Raw genomic sequence first — 21084 nt, 5'->3', positions numbered from 1 at the left:
ACAACAAGCCAGAGTCTAATCAGGGACTGTTTCGACGATATGGTCTGTTCCTATTTCTTCATCCAGATTATCATCTGGTATTTCTTATTTTGAAACTCAAAAAATTGATCTAATGTGTCTTCAAAGGCCAATTTACCCTTTAAGTATTGGATTGCCACCATATGGACGGCAGTATGCCTTTCCATTGTTCCCTCTCAGAGAACAACCATATGGGAGTTTGCAACAAAGTTCAGGTCAAACTTGAATTACATCCAGCGGTTGGGTACCAATACTGCCTCAGCAACTAACAGTTGTATATTCAATGCAATCAGTCCACCCTGTGTTGAATATTCCCACTATACCTGTTGTGGTGACTGCGTCGCAAGTACAAGCGCCACCTGTTGTATGTCAACCCCAAGTTTCTGAGGTTGCAATACAACAGCCTCTTGTCTCGATAGCTCAATCACGACCTCAAGTTAGTGCCTCCTGATCTCGAGCGACTCAGGCTCAAACAAGTACTTTGACTCCTCATCTTGGTCAATCATCCAGTATTGGGCAACAGAAAATGGTCCAACAACCATGGTTGGTTCAATCTCAACAACCGCAATTCCAGCAATCATATCAAGGACTTGAGCAACAAGTCTTTGTAAGTAATGGGAAACTGCATTTCCAAAGCAGTTATCAACAACCATACTATAATGGTTATGCCCATCAACCTTGTCAAAGTTTCCAGCATCAAATACATTATGCTGGTATGCAAAGACCCACTGCTCAGGCGATTCCATCTTATCCTGAGTATGCTTTGCCTAACCTGAATCAACATTTGCCCTTTGTAGCAACTCTAGAATTACCAAATCTAAACCGGCTAACGAATGATCCAATTGCTTATGCCCCTTGGTGACCAGCGATTCCGCATAAACTTCCATCAGATATTCCTAAATTTAATGGAAATCCGGGTGAAGACCCGTTGATCATGTGATGACATTTCATCTATGATGTTCATCAAACACCCTAAACGATGATTCGATTAGGCTTCGCCTTTTTCAGAGGACGTTAACTGGTCTAGCAGCAAAATGGTATATCGAATTGCCTAGAGCTTCATTCGACAACTTCAGTGCCTTGGCCACAACCTTTTTAACCCATTTTCAGTTGTCGATAAGGTACGAAACAGGAACAAAACTTCTTACCAATTTTAAACAAACAACGACCACTCACATATCCGATCATATACATGAGTGGCGATGTCATCGTAGAATGGTGAAAACGTATGTTCCGATCAACTCTTAGCTGAATCGTTTATCAAGTCATTACTGCCTTCCATCACGGAAGATGTGGCAAAAGGGGGAGTCGTCACCGAATAGCAGGATATCGCTCGTGCGCAAAATTTGGACTTGATTTACACTCAGTCTGGCACACTCTACGATAAAATACCTGACGCTCCTAGATCGGAATTCTTAGTTCCTCCTCCTCCTAAATCAAACAATGATTCTCATGCCGGCAATGGCGTGATTGGCGCAACAGACACGAAATCGACAAAGGCTACATGTAAAAAGGCCTGTAAGATTTCTAGTCAAAATGCAAATGAGGAACTTCTTGCCTCGGAAGTAAATGTCGTGTCGACTGACAAGGGAAAACAACTGAAGCAACCAGGGGGCAAGAAGAAAAAGAAAGGGAGAAAAAAGAAGCAGGATGAGTCATCTCCTGAAAAACCTTCTACAAACCCTTCTGGGCAAAACAATGTAAACTTTGAAACATGAACTGATACTGTTACCCGTTTTGTAGAGGTGGCAAAAAAATGACCCGATTTTCAAAAGTGGTGATGCAGAATACACATGTTTTTTTTAGAACATGGTTTTTGGAACTTTAATTTTTTCATGTGCATTAAGTTTTAGAATGGTAGTGAATGGTAGTGATTTTCATCCTGATTTTAAAAAGTGAGTATTCTGCATCACACCCTTTTTTTAAAAGACCTATTTTTTGACTTTAAATTTTCTAGTGTGTGAAATGTAAAAAATTATTTTCTAAATTTGATAGTTTTTGAAGTGGTCATTTTATTCATATTTTCTTGTTCTCTATCTTAATTTTTTTTTTTTAGTGGGGTTTTTATTGTTTTGCGTTTTTAAATTAGAAAGTCGATAGTTTGAATTTTAGATAATCTACATATTTATACATCCTTAATTAATTTTTCAATCCACATGAAATAATTGTTTCTAAAAAACAACATTTTTTAACAATGGACATAAAAATAACCATTTTTAACATAAATATAACAAAAAAACTAAATGTTTTGATAATTTTTTGCTAGAATTAACATGTCAAAATCACAATTTTTATACAAAAATATTAACTAAAAATGGTCAAATAATAGTTTTTTTTATGAATTTCATGTCAAAAAAATAATAATAACAACTTTTTTTTTCAAAAAATAATAATTAACTTAAAAATCAATGCGAAAATCACAGTTGTGCTCTCCCCCGCCCACCCCTCCACCGCCACCGCCCCCGCCCACCCCTCCACCGCCACCGCCCCCTCCCCGCCCACCCCGCCCACCCATCCCCCGCCACCGCCACCGCCACTGCCCCCCCCGCCCACCCTGCCCACACCCTCCCCGCCCCCGCTCCACCGCCACCCCGCCCACCCCTCCCCCTCCCAGGTCCCCCGCCCACCCCACCCACCCCTCCACCCACACCGCCCACTGCCACCGCCCCCCGCCCACCCATCCCCCCCACCGCCCCCTCCCCGGCCCCCCGCCCACCCCTCCCCGCCCACCCATCCCCCCCACCGCCCCCTCCCCGGCCCCCCCGCCCACCCCTCCCCGCCCACCCATCCCCCACCACCGCCCCCTCCCGGCCCCCCTGCCCACCCCTCCACCGCCACCGCCCCCTCCTCGGCCACCCCTCCCCCTCCCCCTCCCCCGCCCCCTCCGCGGCAGCGGCACCCCCGGGCCACCTCGCCCCGCCTGACTGGCGGCGGGTCGATTCCGGGAATTGACCCGCCGCCGGTCGGGCGGGGCAGGGCGGCCGGGGGGTGGCGCTGCGCGGATCTAGAACACATCTACCCAAATCTTCAAGTAATTTCGAATCAAACAATGAATACTTTATTCTCCCACCTTCACATGCAATTGTTTTATTTCTAGACGCACGTTAGGAGGGACAATGTTGAAAATGGATCCACCTTTTTTAAGAGTTGATCTAGTCTATATACTCGTCGCACTTCATTTTATCCCATTCTCTTCTCTTAAACTTCTCTTTTCATTCCTTTTTTTCTAGTTTGTTTCCTCCTATTTGAATTCTCTCCTGCATCCCCCTAGCAACTTCCCCTGAATCCTTCTTCTTATTCCAAGAATGGAGGTGAGACACCTCTTTAGTCTTCCTAGTCAGAATTTGCCTTCAAAATTTCTTAGGAGCTAGCTTAGAGAGGTGTAAGAGATTCCCTTGTCTTTGACAAATGTATTGCCTCTTTTTCCTTTTAGTTAGAGCTTTATATATTTTTATCTTGTCCATTTTAAGAGATTCATCAACAGCTTCCTTAATTGCTCTGCTCGCACTTTTACACTCTTTGTCATACCATGGATTGGTTTTGCTATTTCTTTTATTATTTGATATAGGAAAAATAATTTGCAAAATTTGATAACTAATTCTCTAAATCCCTTTCCAAGACTAACACTTGAAAAATCAATTAGGTAACAAACATGGTATTAGATAGAACTATTTGTTTCTTTATTTCACCAAACTAGATTGAAAAAATAATTTTATAAATTAAAAATCAATAATACAATCTTAGAAGCAGTTTAAACCTATTATTATAATCATGATGTAAAATTGAATAGCTAAATTCTTAGCACATCGAATATTCTCTTTTATTCTGCTATCAATGATATCATATTTTCCAACGTTTGATACATTGTGCAAGGCCTATCTATATAAAAGGATCATGAAATACAAAAAATGGAGAACCTTTTCCCACGAGCATGTGTGTGCTTGACACAATAATACTTGCAACAACCATGGTTTGGAATCACATTATTATAAACTATGTCTTAGATTGAAATGCATAACTTTGTGGCGAAGGAATTTTCGAGCGAATAGATGGTATACATGACAATGGAAACCATGTTTGTGTAGTAAAAGTTATTCTTAATTGGTAACTAGAATATGAGAAAAACAAGTGCAAATGACAAATAAAGTTATGATATTAATGCTATCACTATACATGTATATTAATCAATATATTATTTAAAACATGAATTTAAAAGATTGAAATAACATTTTGAGGTGAATTCAAAGCAGTTTTTTAGTAATCGATAGCAAGATAATATCACTTAAGTAGCATAGAGATGTAGTCTCTAATCCTTCTCCATGTGTGGGCCATTGTATATCTAAGTGACTCTCTCTATTGAAGAAGTAAGTCGACATGTTTCCCATTACCAGCAACACTCTAATCCTTCTCCATATGCGGGCCATTGTATATCTAAGTGACTCTCTCTATTGAAGAAGTAATTCGACATGCAACACTTTAAAGATACCCAGTAACGGATCCTCCATGACAGCTTGGGCGCTTACATTACTTGCTATGGGTATGTATTTATTTATATATAACTAGTATAAATTTATTTTAACTTAGTTTTATCAGTTTTTTGAAGTATTATAAGGATTTCTACATTTTTTTTTCAACTGAAATTTTGTGTTCGGAAAGGCTCATAGATATACATAGTTTTACTCTGGATTACCCTGGATTAGACCACAATACTTACTTGTGAGACCAAACTTAATTTCTACTTACTAGCTACAAAATAACATACTATATATATGAAGGATTAATAGAATTATGATAACTGATTTATCTGCAAATTGAGAATGAGCTAATGATTTTTCACTCACAAAAACTGTAGATTGGGATGCAAGGAGATCCATATCGGCGGCCGAAACACAAAGTTGGTATGTAGTACTATTATTTTATTTGATTCATATACTCCCATATTCGTCACCAATGTCCTGTTCTCTGCTTGAGTTTTCATACTGTCATGGCGTTTTGTATCAGTAACGTTTGGTGAGTTTGCGTTTGTGTGCAGATAACATTGGAATCGTTTCTTATTATTGTGTCCGGAACAAAGCTGTTCTACATCTTACTCATCCACGCTGGATTTTTCGGCGGAAATTATTGTTCTTATGAGGACACTTATGTTGCCACCACTACAACTACAGCGGAACCTCAGAAGGGACGCAAGCCTGCGGCCTCTTCAGTTTAGTGTTAGATTGTCCATGCAATTTTTTTGTAAAAATACCCTGTAAGTTATGGAATCAAGGGATAAACGAAATTATAATGAGAGCGCTGTCACAGAGTACCGGAGTCTGAAAATTTTGGTGAAATGGAAAGAACAAAGGAGGTGGGATCTGGTAGGATGAGAGCTCACAAGCTCCGAAGCGGGTACGGGTCGATTCCCGGAATCGACCCGCCGCCGGTCGGGCGGCGCGGGGGTGGCGCTGCGGTGCGCAGCGCCACCCCCGCGCCGCCCAACCGCCGGCGGGTCGATTCCGGGAATCGACCCGTATTGTGAGCTCTAGTTCAGCTGTGATAGCTTATAAGATTTTAGCTCCTTGGGGCACGCTTTTGTGACTTGCCAACCCCATAAGAGGTTGCATAGCCGCACCCAAGGGAGGTCGCATCTTTTATCTGCTTCTTGAGGTAGTGACTCATCGACTTGTGTAGGTCCACCCGTCACACTTGAGTGTAGGTCCCATTTTCGATGGTTTTCCTAAGGTGCTACCCAGCATCTAGTTGGAAGTGCGACTTACCGGAGGTCATACAATAGTAACTGGGGTAGGTCGCTCTTTTTGGGTGATCCTGGAGTGCGATTTTGTGACTTAAAAGAGCGATGGAGAGGCGCAGTTGCAAATAGGTCCAGAGCCAAAGTGACACATGGAGGTCGCATAATCTCACTAAATTTTTTATCGCACTTCCTAGATGCTTTCCGAAGAGATTGAGACACGATCCAACAACCTCACACTTGCCATTATGTATTGCATAAATAACCATCTTCGTTGGTTTAGGATCTCCTGACATGACAATTGGCCATATTCTATAGCTCCCGGGACTGACAAAGGCCAATGACCAAACTAGAGATGGAAATGCGTGAACAGAGATCATTCCCATGAAAATTTCAAGGTATCCTGACGGTGCACCTACCAGTTACTGGGCTAGTCATCGAGTCACGTCCTAAAGTAGGTCACAATCTGTGGAGAATTGCATGAGACTCACAAAAGTCACATAGTCACGATTAATGAAAGCTACATTCTAGAGGCCCTTTTAAAGATTTATAGTGTGATTGCTTTGTGTGTAAATGGCTGAGCCTTTTATCACCTTTGGCATTGACACAATGTTGACATAGTGCCCTGTGTTCGCACTGTCTCTTCCTTTCGTGCTACATCAACATTCAACCTGGTGTATGATGCCTTTGATGATTTCCACGCTGATTTTTTCTACGTTCAGATGACACCCCTGTATAATTGCGTCTTACTATGCCTTAATTATTTGTCGTGGTCTCTACCATTTCATTTCAAATCCATAACATGTCTTCTTATTCCAATTTAATCCCATCAACAAACTCGAACCATATTCGGCATCACACCTATATGCAGCCATAGCATTTTTTTATCATGATCAGCGTCTCTGGTATGGGATATTGATAATACACATTGAGATATCGCATTCCCATAATAATTGGTTTAGATACAAATTTCCATAGTGTTGACTTGGAAACTACTCGATTATATATATAGATATATATAAGAGAAATGCAAACATTTGCTTGTCATCCCATTACACCTCTTGATTCCATTTTTTCAAAAGTATTTTGCCTTATGTTATATCTCTCTATCGCATGTGTGAGCAATAGAGCTACTGAGTGCACCCTTTACTTATTCGAAATCATCTTGTTGGTAATTGGTTCAGAAAAATGTTTTTTTTGGTAATTTTTCATGGGTGCTTTTGAGGCAACCTATCTTATGGGTGTTTTTCTCATATTCTAGTTACCAATTAAGAATAACTTTTACTACACAAACATGGTTTCCATTGTCATGTATACCATCTATTCGCTCGAAAATTCCTTCGCCACAAAGTTATGCATTTGAATCTAAGACATAGTTTATAATAATGTGATTCCAAACCATGGTTGTTGCAAGTATTATTGTGTCAAGCACACACATGCTCGTGGGAAAAGGTTCTCCATTTTTTGTATTTCATGATCCTTTTATATAGATAGGCCTTGCACAATGTATCAAACGTTGGAAAATATGATATCATTGATAGCAGAATAAAAGAGAATATTAGATGTGCTAAGAATCTAGCTATTCAATTTCACATCATGATTATAATAATAGGTTTAAACTGCTTCTAAGATTGTATTATTGATTTTTAATTTATAAAATTATTTTTTCAATTTGGTTTGGTGAAATAAAGAAACAAATAGTTCTATCTAATAGCATGTTTGTTACCTAATTGATTTTTCAAGTGTTAGTCTTGGAAAGGGATTTAGAGAATTAGTTATCAAATTCTGCGAATTATTTTTCCTATATCAAATAATAAAAGAAATAGCAAAACCAATCCATGGTATGACAAAGAGTGTAAAAGTGCGAGGAGAGCAATTAAGGACGCTGTTGATGAATGTCTTAAAATGGACAAGATAAAAATATATAAAGCCTAACTAAAAGGAAAAAGAGGCAATACATTCGTCAAAGACAAGGGAATCTCTTACACCTCTCTAAGCTAGCTCCTAAGAAATTTTGGAGGCAAATTCTGACTAGGAAGACTAAAAAGGTGTCTCACCTCCATTCTTGGTATAAGAAGAAGGATTCAGGGGAAGTTGCTAGGGGGATGCATGAGAGAATTCAAATAGGAGGATTCTCATAGATATGATTGCGCTTAGTTAAAAAACAACCGTGCATATTCATTGAACCCTTATGCTTTGGAACAATACAAATATTAGGATTGGATAAGTTCTTTAGTGATGCATACGCCCTTTGGTTGGAAGTCCTCACATGTATAGTGTATTTCAAGACCATATTACACTTCATGGACTCTTAAAGACTATTGTAATATATTGTATTTTATTATATGATACTGTGAAGGATGCCTCTTAGGTCAGCAATGGTCCAAGTAGCATGTTTTTGAAAAATTAATTGTATATATTAAATTTGTTATTTATTATGTGAATGTTTGAGCAACGATATCTATATTTGGTCGAGCTCTATTATTTTGTCTGTACTCCAATTATATATAGTTAGCATTATAGTTTTGATGAAAATTTTAAGGTGACGTTAGGTTGCCTTCGCATCCCGGACTACAGGTTTCGAGGGTGGACGTCAGCTTGTATGTGCGATACAACAGACAGAGAGACAGTACGCGACAGAGAGACTCGGCAAAGTGAAAAGACGCAGACATTCTCCATTGACGGGCAGCTTGGGTTTTACCAATTCCACGCATCAAATGACGATCCACATTACCAATTCCACGCGGTGGCACCCGCGGGCCGCCCCGCCCCACCGGACCGGCGGCGGGTCGATTCCAGTATCAACACTTTCGTTCTGAAGCTATATTTTGCAGGAAAATTTCGTAGTCACTGCCATTTTTAAAACAGCCGCAAAATTGACACCTAAAAAAATAAATCATTATTCCAGTATCAACACTTTTGTTCTGAAGCTATATTTTGCAGGAAAATTTCGTAGAAAATTTCGTAGTCACTGCCCTTTTTAAAACAGCCGCAAAATTGACACCTAAAAAAAAAAAACATCGTTCCAGTATACACACTTTTCGTTTTGAGCACTGTTTTTGTGGTTTTTTGGGGGTTTTTGGGCCAGAGTTCCCGTTTTGAGTTTATAGTTCCCGTTTCAAAGTTTACATTGTTGCAAAGGAAACCCCCTGGGGGGTGTCATCTATGCGATGAGGATCATCGGACGAGAGACTGTCCACATAAAGCTAAAGTTAAGAAACTCTTTAAGAGTTCAAAAACCTCAGCAATATTGATTGATCCATTTCCAAACCCGGGAACCAAACTGGTTGCTAATCAAAACGCTTCCCGATCCCAAGTGCTTATGTTGTCCATCTCAAAACAACAAAGTGATGCTTTGACAAGGAATAAAGGTTACGGGAATCCACAGCTGTCGAATAACAAGGCTAATGAACAACCTAGTAGTTCGACAACGACTTTGACCAAAGTTGTGCCACCAATCATTCCTGAACCAATGATAAAGTCGCCAAAGGGAGTAGTACACAAATCGACATTTAATCCTCGTGCAAAAGTAGCACAAAATTATAATATAGTAGAAGACCTGACCCAATCGTCGTTCGCTATGTCGACAATTGAGGTACCATAAAATCGCCTCTCCCAAAAGCAGGATTTATTATCAATAGGTGGGATTGAACCAAAGGATTCCAATCTTGTATCCTTTTATCACAAAGGATTTGACCCTCAGTTACCAACTCAACTAGCTTTCCCCATTCAAGTGAAATCCCTCAACAAGATTGTTCATCGAACAATTATTGATGAGGGAGCATCTACATGTATTATGTCGATGAGTTGCTGGAAAAACTTAGGCCCACCACCCTTGTCGCAATCATCAAAAATGTTAAAAGCATTTGATGGATGATCATACACTCCATACGGGATTTTAAGTAACTTGCAAGTTGAACTAGGGGGAAAAACAGTAGAAATTGATGTTGAAGTAATTGACAGAAACCTCGATTACAACATTCTATTGGGAAGGCCCTGGATATATGCCATGGCTGCAGTTGTGTCGACCTACTTCAGGAAGATTTCATTTCCCTTTCAATGAGAAATTAAAATCGTCGACCAACAAACATTTCTCCCCAATAGTTCACAAGTTATGGGAAGCATTCCAATGATCCATGGAAGGAATCATTCGCTTCAAAATATCGGAGTAGGTCTCCTAAAAGACCCTGCCTTAATGGGTAATTTTCCCTACCGCCTCCGAGTAATCTGACGGAAGTGGCCACAGTGGGAACCTGCAATATGAAATCTTTTATATCTAATGGATTCAGAAGATTCCTAAACATTTTGTTAGCATGGATCATCGCCTTAATAGAAATATTGAAGCAATCAATTTTCTTGGACTGGGGGACAAACCCAAATCAGCGCTCATCGAGTGTTTGGATAGATAGGTCTAAGGAATATGGCACCTCTTCAAATCCTTCGTCGCATGTACATTCAACATACGAAGGAATCATTCATTCAATGATAGGAGAGGCACCGTGGGAAGATTACCACCATCGCTCCTGTCTTCCAAATTACCATGAAGATTATTCTAGCAACCTTAATCATCCTTCAGTTTTTTATTCTCTATCAAAAATTGTAAACATGGTGGATTTCGAGGATGGTTCTTATCTCGTGTCGACCTCGTTAAAAAATGAAACAAGGAGTCTTGAGGATAGTTCTTCTACTGTGTCAACCTCATTAAAAAATGAAATGAATCCCTTTCCAAATCGAGTCTTTGATTACGATCTCGTAAAATCAAAGTCGATTCTTTCGAAGATCTCGAAGGTAAACCTTCATTCCAACCACCGAGTTGAATGCAATGATGCTTAGGGGGCATGCACCTCGATTTGCATTATTATGTTGGGGGCATGCAGACTTACCACGAGCAGTGTTACTGCAGGGCTTAAGCTCGTTAAAAAATAAACCTGCCACGAGTAGTGTTACTGCAGGGTTCAAGCTCATTAAAAAATAAACCCACGTTTAAGCTCATTAAAAAATGAACTATTTCCCCGGTAAATAACCATCATGAATGTAGTACTTCAGCCGTTAAAGCCTTGGTCGTGTTTGCACCGTCACCTCCACTTTTCATTGGCCGATCATTCACCTCCATTTGATTGTTTGCCCATTTTGAGGAACAGCCGCGAAGAGTGATTTCACTAGCCATCCTTATGACACTGCCGTGATTGGAAAATTCCAAACCTTACCTGGAATCAGCTGCTACTCGTTTTATCACTCGTTCCTCAAAAGACGAGTCTCCTTTAAGCTCTTTTCAACTGATTCGTAAAATATGAAAAGATTGCCGAGCCATTGGCCTCTCCATCTCGTTAAAGGGACAGTAAGTTCTATCCCTCCTCTAGATTTTAATCTTTTTGGACCTGAGGGATTATTACACAAAAATATCGAGCGCTTGTTTTGTTCGGCTTGTTAAAACTATCGAAAATTCATCCCTTCTGTATTGTTTTATACTTTTGCGGACTTAAGGGATTAGATGATGAAAAAGGAATTTTGGAGTTACCTTTACGTTCCTTTTCAGACTCTCTAAAATTGAAAAGGACTGAGTTATCTTTGTCGTTAAACTCGTTAAAAATATTAATAGCGACAAAATTGTCTTTAGACGAGAACGAGTCTCACTATCGCTAGGCTCGTTAAAACATAGCGATGGGTTTGCCCGAAGGGAAAATTATAGAACAAGCATATGTTATCCTCTTCAATCTTGACAAAACTAAAGAGGTACTGGTCAGCAATGACTGGGGAAAAATTGGGAAGAAAACTCAAAGAAACTTTGTTGGTAGCAAGTTTCTCTTGAACATGACACTTCCACTCCGTGTCTGAGTCGGGTTGGGTTGTTTCATTCACCAGTCACATCACCATGGTCATGCCATACCATCCAAATTTGGGGTTAATTCTACCATCACATCATTGTCGTCGATATGTTCAAGAGAAGTCATCCAGAGAAGTCACCTGTGTCTCACCCACTACCATACATTATACTCCATTCTTTCATGACCACCACCCTGAAAATTATATCATCAGATCGTTTTCACCTCCATCAAAATCATTTGCTCTGTTCCGTGTCATTGATGTGGGATTCATTAAGGCCCTCCTGTGACGGATCACTTCTTGTCGACATCAGCTCATTATCCAAGAAGTTGATCTAGGAACACCCCATTCAGTACTTTGAAGCTTGCATGCCTCAATGGCAAGTTTCTCACTTCCGGCGACATGTTTACATCAATGGCCTTCGACCGAAAGATTTTGCATGGTGTTCGACGCCAAGTCCTTTATTCACACCATGTGAATTGTACTGCAATACCTTTAGGATCATTATCATTATCGGTGATTCCTCTAGCGCTTGTTAACAGTTTACATCATTGACTGGTAATCAAGCGATGTCTTTCCGTGTTCGACTTCAAAACATTTCTCACATGGATCGACTTGTACTTCGAGTGAAGATTGGACGAGATTGAAGACCCAGGATCTAGTTTCATCCATTCGGGATGCGATATATATTCAGGGAAATAAAGACATTAAATGTACAACATTGCAGCACAGATAATCATCCTACCAAAAGGATGATGGCTCTATCAGAATCATCAGTCTACACTCAGACGATTGTCTGTCCTACGTACATGAAAATGAATTTATAAAGCTGAGCATGGGAATGCCTACCTTAGCTAGATCATGAAAACAATACGAAGATAATGTATTGTATTGTATCTTATTACAGGTCTCCTCCCAGCATTGAAAGAACTTCGGATCCTCATAATAAAGCATTTCACCCGACACCAAAAGGTTAACGGCCTCATACTTTAGGGGGCAACTGTTATAGACATTTTTGTGCCCTACAACTCCAAGCATGAAATGTCCATAAACCAAGGGCTCCTAAGTCCCTAAAAGTTTCGTTCTAACCCCTAAAGGAACAAGGTCAACAGATTACAGCTTCTCCCAGAATTTCTCCACCAGAAACTGCTCAGAATTGGTCAAAACAGGATCATTTCAGCTACTCCACTGGCTAAGTGCGTTGCATTGCACCTAAATACACTGTGAGGGCGCGTTTCATTTCAAAACTCCCTTATGTAGGGTGCGATGGGCAAGAAATGACAAATGGCAGTGTCATTCCGCGAGGTGGAGAGGCAAAGGAAGCTTCTAGAATCTTCTCCTGTGACACTTGCCTCACTGAATTCGACCAAGGATGAGTAAGAGGCCCTTAGTCTCCAAGTGGAAGCAAGAACTAATAGCAAGAAGACACTAATCAAATCACAAGTTGACTCATCCTCCTTACCGATATCTATATATGGATCCCTCATCCCAGAGAACCAGAGGCTGGAATTTTGCATATTCTAAGGAATTGCTGTTGGTTTCTAGAGACAAACATCAGATTGTTGCGTGATTTATGCTTTGTTTGAGGTGAAGAGGGGCTTCTTTGCTGGGAGGTTGATGGTGGGTCAGAACCACTGGTTGTAACTCCTCCTGGATCTTTTCTTGTTTATCAATAAAAAGTATTTGAGTTCTCCTCCATGCTCTTGTATCATTGATGCTCGTTAAATTTGTATGGTTAACTTAAATTTGATCCTAAGTTGTTTATGAATATAGATCCATGTCTTTGTATAGCGCTATTCCTCTGTGATCTTATAGGTACTTTGTGAAGCTGGGCATGCAAGGGAGCAGGTAGCTGGAGACTATCAAAGAAGAGAGGGATTGGATCAAAGGATTAGCGCAAGACACATGCTGGTTCTTTCTATTCCTCTCTATCTAGAATTCATAAAGGAAATACAAAAGTAGTTTTCCTCTGTTTGTTTCTAAGGTAGCTGTCACACCTTAGTGGGATAGAGCAGTTCTAAATAGACACCTTTCCCTGTAACACACCCAAAATAAACATTTGCAACCATCACTTGACACTGTAGTGCTAGATATAGGAAGAAATTCAATTCCTTGGTTATCTTACAACGAATAAAATTATGTGTACTAATCGAATCAATCAACACTATTACCTTTCTCTTCTTGATCTGTCCTTCTATATTGAGAGTTTGATGAGTGGTAGTTCCCACCAATGCATTACAATAAATGGTCAGATTCATTTATTCGTTCTCTAGGGTTTGTTCCTAGTGTATATCCTCTTCTTTTGATGTTTCTTGTTCCTTTTCTTCCTCCTATTTCGCAATATATGTAAAATAATTTCTTCTCATCACAGTTATGAACTTTACTATATTTTCTATCACAACTATAACAAAGCCCTCTTTCTGTTTTTTCTTCCAATTGTTGTGGTGTCAACCTTATAGGTTGTGCAAGGCTAGGGGCAGCAACACTTCCATATTTATAGTTGTGAGTGGTAAGTTTCCTTGTTACCATAATTTTTCTTTCAAATTTTCTTGCCAACCTGAGTACCTTCTCAATGAATCGAGTTCCCAAAGGGGAACCTCATGTTGGATATTATCCTTTAAATTCCTTATGAAGACATCAGTCCTATGCTCATATGGAATATCATTCACCCTTATATTCAATTTTTGGAAGTCCTCAATGTGCTTCACCATTGAACCCTTTTGTTGGGGTTTATCAATTAGCTAAAGAAGGTGTTTCTCTTTGTATCCTCATAATGTGACATAATTTCCTCGATAAAAATTGACAACGTGACAATTTTTTTGTGAGAGCGAAGCCATAAATACGATAAAAATTAATTGGGTTCCAAATATAAAGCTTCAATGTGTACCTTTTGTCTGCTTTGCACTTTATGGATATCAAAGTATTTATCCATCTGTGGTATCCAAATTACAGGATACTTTCCATAAAACTTACTCATATGGACTAGTGGAAATTAGTGGGTCTTAAATCCAATGTTAGAGTCTATGAAATCATGATTAACACTTATTTTGTTCTCATCATGATTTTCCTTTACTACACTTTCGCGATTAGTAAGGATTTCTTGTAGAAACTTTCTCAAATCTATCTTGAAATATTCCATGTTTCCCTTAATTTTTTCTTCTATACCATCCATCTTACCTTTCATTCCATTCTTTAAACCATCTATCTTAGCTTCAGTTACTTTTTGAGACAGTGAAATTTGTTTCACTTGGTCTTGTAATTTTCATATATCATGTTGCATTTCTTACTCTTCTTCATCTGTCATAGTAGATATTTTTAGTTGCTTACCAGGTGTTTCCATTTTGTTCCTTGGGAAATCAACTAATGATAATATTATTCACTATTCCATTTTAATCACTTCAAACTAAATTTTCAAACAAAACTTATGCAAATTTTTTAAAAGACTACACACATTTTTTTGCTTTATAGGAGCTTAATATTGAATCTATTATATATATGTAATTTCTAATCGTATGGTAGCCCTTTGAGTTCTCTTTCCAACCCCATAAGTCAGATCAAGCTTGGTTTTTCCAAGAAATATTTATTCCCAACCTCCCACAATGACCTAATTATAGACTAGTTCAGTAGATAAAAATTGTACGAAGTGACACATATCATTGTTTCGATCTTTGGCCCTGAAAACAATACACAACAAACTATAGTCCATCCTCTTTGATGGTCTCTAAATTAGACATAAACTAAGGTTTGTGCCTCTAAACTAAAACATAAATTATGGCCTATTACCATCCTTCAACACATTAAGCCTCTCTTTCTACATTAGGTATGTATTTTTAACTTTAATATATTCATTAAGAAGGTTTATGAATAATTGCATATTTGTGACTAATATTATTTACTTTTGTGGATTATTATGAGAATATTAGGCAGATTATGAAGATTTGTAGGAGGAGTTAATTTAGGGACTTGTTCCCTACTGCAGGAGGATCAATAATAAATAATAAATCAAAAAGATATTATGAAATTATGGCACATATTGTGGAACTCCAATGATTGATAAAATCTAGGAATGTGTTCCACTAATCAAGGGACCAGATCCAATAATCAAGGAATTTAGGTGGGGAAAGCTTCATCCATTCATGGGGAATGATTCCTAATCATTTTTTATAAGTACCAAGTCGAATTTTCCTCTAGGGAATGTTTGAGAAAATCTAGTAATGTGTTCCATGCCATTTAATCTAGATTCCTAGTATTAGGGATCAGATCCACTAATCAAGAGATTTTGGTGGGTAAAGCTTCCTCCATTCATGGGAAATGATTCTTAATAATTTTGTATAAGTACCAAGTCTAATTTTCCTCTATGGATAGATTTTTATTCGTGTTCTTGTGGAGAGAACTCGTATTCTTGTAGCTCCATTGTATTTTCTTGCAGGGATGTAATTCTACTGATGAAAATAATGAAGTTTGGTGTGATGTTAGAGTTAGAAATATTGTTATCCTCAATAGGTCTCTGAGTTCCCTTGGGCTTGGCCATCCCACAAACCTCATAGCCATTTTGGATGATTTTCTTTCCTTCTTTTCACTTCTTTTTTTTTGCTTGAGCAAGAGTAGTTCCTTCTATTTCATTATATCGAGAAAAAATTTACAGAAAATACAAAACCATAAACTCCAGGAGGCGACAGGGTCACCAAGGGCATGATGCCAAAGTACAACCTCACCCCGAAACCATAGACAGGTATCTCATTCACAAAAAACTTTATGATGACACAAATCAAACAAAAGCCTAAACTAAGGCTTACAAACACCCCTGTCACTCAAGCGAAAATCCCAACAAGACTTATGGCCCCACCGAAAAAGGCACCAATAGATCTGACGATAGAGACATCCCCAAGAGAACGGACGACATCCCTAAATATCAAAGCACCTAACATGTGTGAAACTTAACTGGCAATGGAGGGTGGATTCAAAACCCCACAATGGCCACGTGGCAGAAATCTAATGGAATCGCTCCCAAAAAAACTAAACCACTTAACATCCCAAATCTACACAATCACCCATAAACCGCTTTATCCTGGTTTTCCGATTGGGAAGAGGAATGAAGGGGAAATGACCTCGCCGGGAAGCAAGAGTCACCATAGCCCGGACACTCCCATGAGAAAACTGGCAATGGAGAGCACCATAGCCTGTGGGAAGAACATGATTATGAATCTGAAGAGGAAGGGCTTGGCCACTTTTGACCAGGAGAAAACCAGATAACTAAGAAGTTTTCCATCTTCCCCTAGCCCCCCCATGAACTGTGACCGAACTTTATTAGACATCATCATACAGTTTCTTTCCTTCGGGCCCAATGTTTGAAAAGTTCTCTATCTTCTGTCGCTTGTTCCTCACAAAGGGCTTTTACTCTTCCCAAAGACATTTCCTTCCAATTTTTCTCATATCTTTTTACAGTATCAAACGCTCCTTGATGTGCAAGAGTATCCGCTAGTTTGCTGGCCTCTCATTTGACATGTCTGAAACTATCAGTCCTTACACTGTGTAGATGTTTTTGTATTCCTTGATACACTTGAATTATCTCCAATGTTTCGAGACCTTATTTGGCGCTGCTCCACAACTGATTCTTTTGATAGTTTTTATAGAGATTTTTGAGTCTGCCTCTATGATGACATTTGAGCTATGATTTTGATTTAGTAGTTCCAGGCATTGTTCCAAGGCCATTAATTCAGCTATGTTATTTGTGGATTTACCTAATTGGTAGTGGAAAATGAAGCTTATAATTCCATCTTCATCTCTCAACACCCCTCCATAACTAGCTATTCCAGGGTTGCCTTTCGAAGCCCCTTTTATATTGCATTTCAAGTAGCCTTTCAACAGAGGCTACCAGAAATCCTTTTCCTTTACCAAATTTCCTTCTTTTCTTTTGAGTCCATTGATAATGGTTTTTTGTATTCCTAGTTGTCTGAGGGTTATCATCTCACTTACCGTGCGCGGGTTTTTGGGAAGATTGCGAACTGTTGTACCCACTATCTTTCTACTTTGCTACAAGATTAGATCCAACAGTTGAAGAGGATTGGATTTTTCATCCTTGAAAATTATTTTATTCCTTTCTTTCCAAACATTCCAGATGATGAAGCTAGGCGTGAAGGCCCAGGCCAAATTGAGAAACTCATTTTCTGAAAAGTTCTTTCTCCACTTGATCAGGGTGTTTGTGTTTCTTTCTTTATCTCGATCTGTCTATTGAAAAATGGTTGCAAAAGAATCCCACAACCTAGTGGTAAAGGTGATACTATTAAGAATATGCTCCATTGTTTCCTCTTGGGCTTCACATATCTGACATCTAGAGGGCCCAATAATACCTTTTTTTCTGATGCTGTCCCAGGTTAAGATTTTCTTATGTTGGAGTAGCCACATGAATAGCTTGATCTTCATCCACCCTTGTTGGCTCCAGAATTGTTGCCTAGAATTCCTCATAGTGCTGGAATCTAGATTCAGGAGAATCTTCTTAGCTTCCTTAAGATTAAAGGAGCCTTCTTGATTGAGGCCCCATCTTAACTGATCTTGCCCCTTTGTAACCAATATTTTCCTTTGTTTTAGTATGCTTGTAATTTCCTCGGCTTTTATTTTCAGGGGAGTGTCCTCACTACAGTCTGTGCTCCTCCAATTTCTCCATTTCTCGGAGCTGTGTGTAGGATTCCAGAAATCTTTAACTCTGATTAGTCCCTGGGAATTTGTTTCCTGCTTTAGGTCTTTATATTCTTCTTTTAGCAGCATTGGTACTTGTTTCCATTTGTCCTCCCAAAAGAGGGTAAGATCCCCTGCTCTTATTTCCCATAAATTGTTTTCTTGTACTAGGCATCTGTTTTCCCAGGCTTTATTCCAGATGTAAGAGCCCTTTATGTTTCCTGACATTCTAATAATATCATTAGTTTGTCAAGAACTTGCATATTTTTCTTTCTAGGTTTTAGCCCATTGAGCTTCTGGTTCTTTAACCCATCTCCACCAGAGTTTTGGCTCCTAGTACATTACTTAAGATTTCCTGATCATCTAAACCTAGTCCCCCATGACCTTTAGGTTTGCAGATTTTATCCCAAGAAACAAGTGCCAATTTTTTCCTTGTCTCATCCTTGCCCCAGAGGAAGTCTCTCTGGATATTCCTGAATTGTTGTCGGACCCGTTTGGGTGCTAGGAGAGCTGATAAAAGGAACATTGGGATTGACTGAAGGAAAACCTTCATTATAATTAGTCTACCAGCCAGGTTCAGTGATCTGATGCTCCACTTTTCAACTTTGTCCTGCATCTTATTGAGTACTAGTTCCCAAATGCTCTTATGCAGGGGTTTATCTATAAGGGGAATTCCCAAATAATTTGAAGGGAGGGAATCCCTTTGGAAGCCTAAAATTCTTGAGATATTTCTCTGAATTGCAATGTTAGTATTCAAGAAATAAAATTGATCTGGAGAGATTTAATTCCATACATGTGGCCAAGGAAAAAGTGTTCAGGATTTGTTTGTACTCTGAAGCTTCTTTGATAGTTGGGATTCCATGTAACATTGTGTCATCCACAAATTGTTGATGAGTCATTATCTGCCCATTTTCGGTTAATTGGAGTCACTTAATTTTTCCCAAGATTTTAGCGTGTTTGATGGCTCTTCCCAATCCTTCCATCATGAGAATAAAAATAAAGGGACAGAGTGGGTCGCCCTACCTGAGACGTCTAGAAGGAGTGAAGATAGTAGAGGGATATCCATTCACTAGAATAGAAAAGCTGGAAGAAGTTATTAGAGCCATGACCCATCTGATCTAGTTATGATCAAACCCAAATGTAGTAAGGATCCTCTGGATATAGCTCTAGTTGACTTTGTCATAAGCTTTGGCAATATCCAGTTGCGTGATCATACCAGCCTGTTTTTACTGGTTAGTGTGTGGACTGTGTCGTGTGCTAGAATGATATTATTAAGAATTTTTCTGCCTTCCACATAACCAAATTGTTCACCTGAGATTAAAGAATTAAGAAGAGGTTTAAGCCTGCTAGCTAGTATCTTGGATCTAATCTTGTAAACCACATTACATAAGGAAATGGGTCTAAACTTCTCAGTAGTCAAGGCTGACTCCTATTTTGGGATCAGAGAGACGAAGGAAGTGTTGAGGGCTTTCAGAATAGTCCTATTACTTCTGGATTCCTCCACCACATTCAGGATGTCTTGTTTGACAATGTTCCAGAAGGCCTTAAAAAAATCCACATTGAAACCATCTGGGCCTGGAGCTTCACCATTTTACATGTCCTTGATAGCCTCACTAACTTCCTCTTCAGTGATTGGTTTTTTCAAGTTGAAATTGTCCTCTCTAGTCACCAGCTTAGGGATGTTATTTGCAATTTCTCTAATGCATTGCTCCCTGTCTGGATTATTCTCCTTAGTGATACTTCTGGAATTTTGAACCAACACTTCTTCGATGTTCTTATGAGAGGTTTTTAGCTACCCATTGTCATTCAAAATAGCAGAGATTTTGTTGTGAGCCCTATTGGCTATGGTGGATTGATGAAAACATTTTTTATTGCAATCCCCTTCTTTAAGCCATTGAATTCTAGACTTTTGTCTCCAAAATATTTCTTCTTGCTTACATAAATTCTCCCATTCTTGATGGTGTTTATCAACTAGCTGAATTTTGTCTTTATCAAAACCCATTGTGATCAATGCTTGATTGAGTTCCTGTAGTTTGGCTTCCACTACCTTTTTTCCACAAAAATGTTGCCAAAAACTTCCTTGTTCCATTCTTTGAGTCTGAATTTAATATGGTGAATTCTTTTGTGTAGGATGAACATATTCATGCCTTGGATTTGTAGATATTCTACCCACCATTGTTCAATGTTGTTAATGAAATTTGGGTGGGAGAGCCAGATATTATCAAACCTGAAGGGTCTGTTCTTGGGAGAATCAAACCCCTCGAGTTCCAATTGAATCGGCCAGTGATCAGAACCTCCAAAGGGGAGAACCTTACCTGTTATTTCTCTATTTGCTAGCATAAGCTCCTCAGAGATAAAAAATCTGTCTAACCTAGAGGCGACCTGAACCTCACCTCCTCTTTTATTGTTCCAAGTAAAGAGGCCATTATGCATTGCCAAGTCCACCAGATTCATGTCATCTGTAAAGGTTTGGAACATATCTCAGCCTGTATTTAGTAGTTTGGTGCCTCCTTTTTTTTTCCGAAAGTGATTTTATCATATTAAAATCTCCTCCCAAGACCTAAGGTATTCCTACATGTCTTCTCTTGAGCTATGCTAAGGAGTCTAATACTCTTAGTTTTTCATCTATTCTTTGTGGCCTGTAGACATTTGTGGTAAGGAAAGTGTCCACAAATCCCACAGGTTGAATAATTACCGATGGATAATTTCTTGATGCCTCCACATCCAAAATACTAAATCTTTGGGGGTTCCATAGCGTGAGGATACCTCTCACTGTGTTTTCTACTTCCACTTCAAGAAACTCAAAACTATTCATCCATTTGCTATGGATATGCTTTAAC

General features: G+C 39.1%; 1 protein-coding gene across 1 annotated transcript; it reads left to right on the top strand.

Moving 5' to 3' along the window:
* Positions 1–4865: 4865 nt before the first annotated feature.
* On the top strand, positions 4866–5236 carry LOC149224110 (membrane protein PM19L-like; the record flags this gene model as incomplete). The annotated part of the gene is made up of 2 exons (XM_089383488.1): positions 4866–4916; positions 5051–5236. Coding segments are annotated over 2 exons (228 nt in total), but the record flags the coding sequence as incomplete, so codon positions are not given.
* Positions 5237–21084: the final 15848 nt, after the last annotated feature.

The sequence above is a fragment of the Pinus tabuliformis genome, chromosome Q (genome assembly GCF_031772625.1).
Source record: "Pinus tabuliformis cultivar Carrire ecotype Pingquan chromosome Q, CPIR1, whole genome shotgun sequence".
NCBI lineage: Eukaryota > Viridiplantae > Streptophyta > Pinopsida > Pinales > Pinaceae > Pinus > Pinus tabuliformis.
The sequence above is the reverse complement of the archived record's forward strand: the minus strand, read 5'-3'. Positions and strand labels throughout refer to the sequence as shown.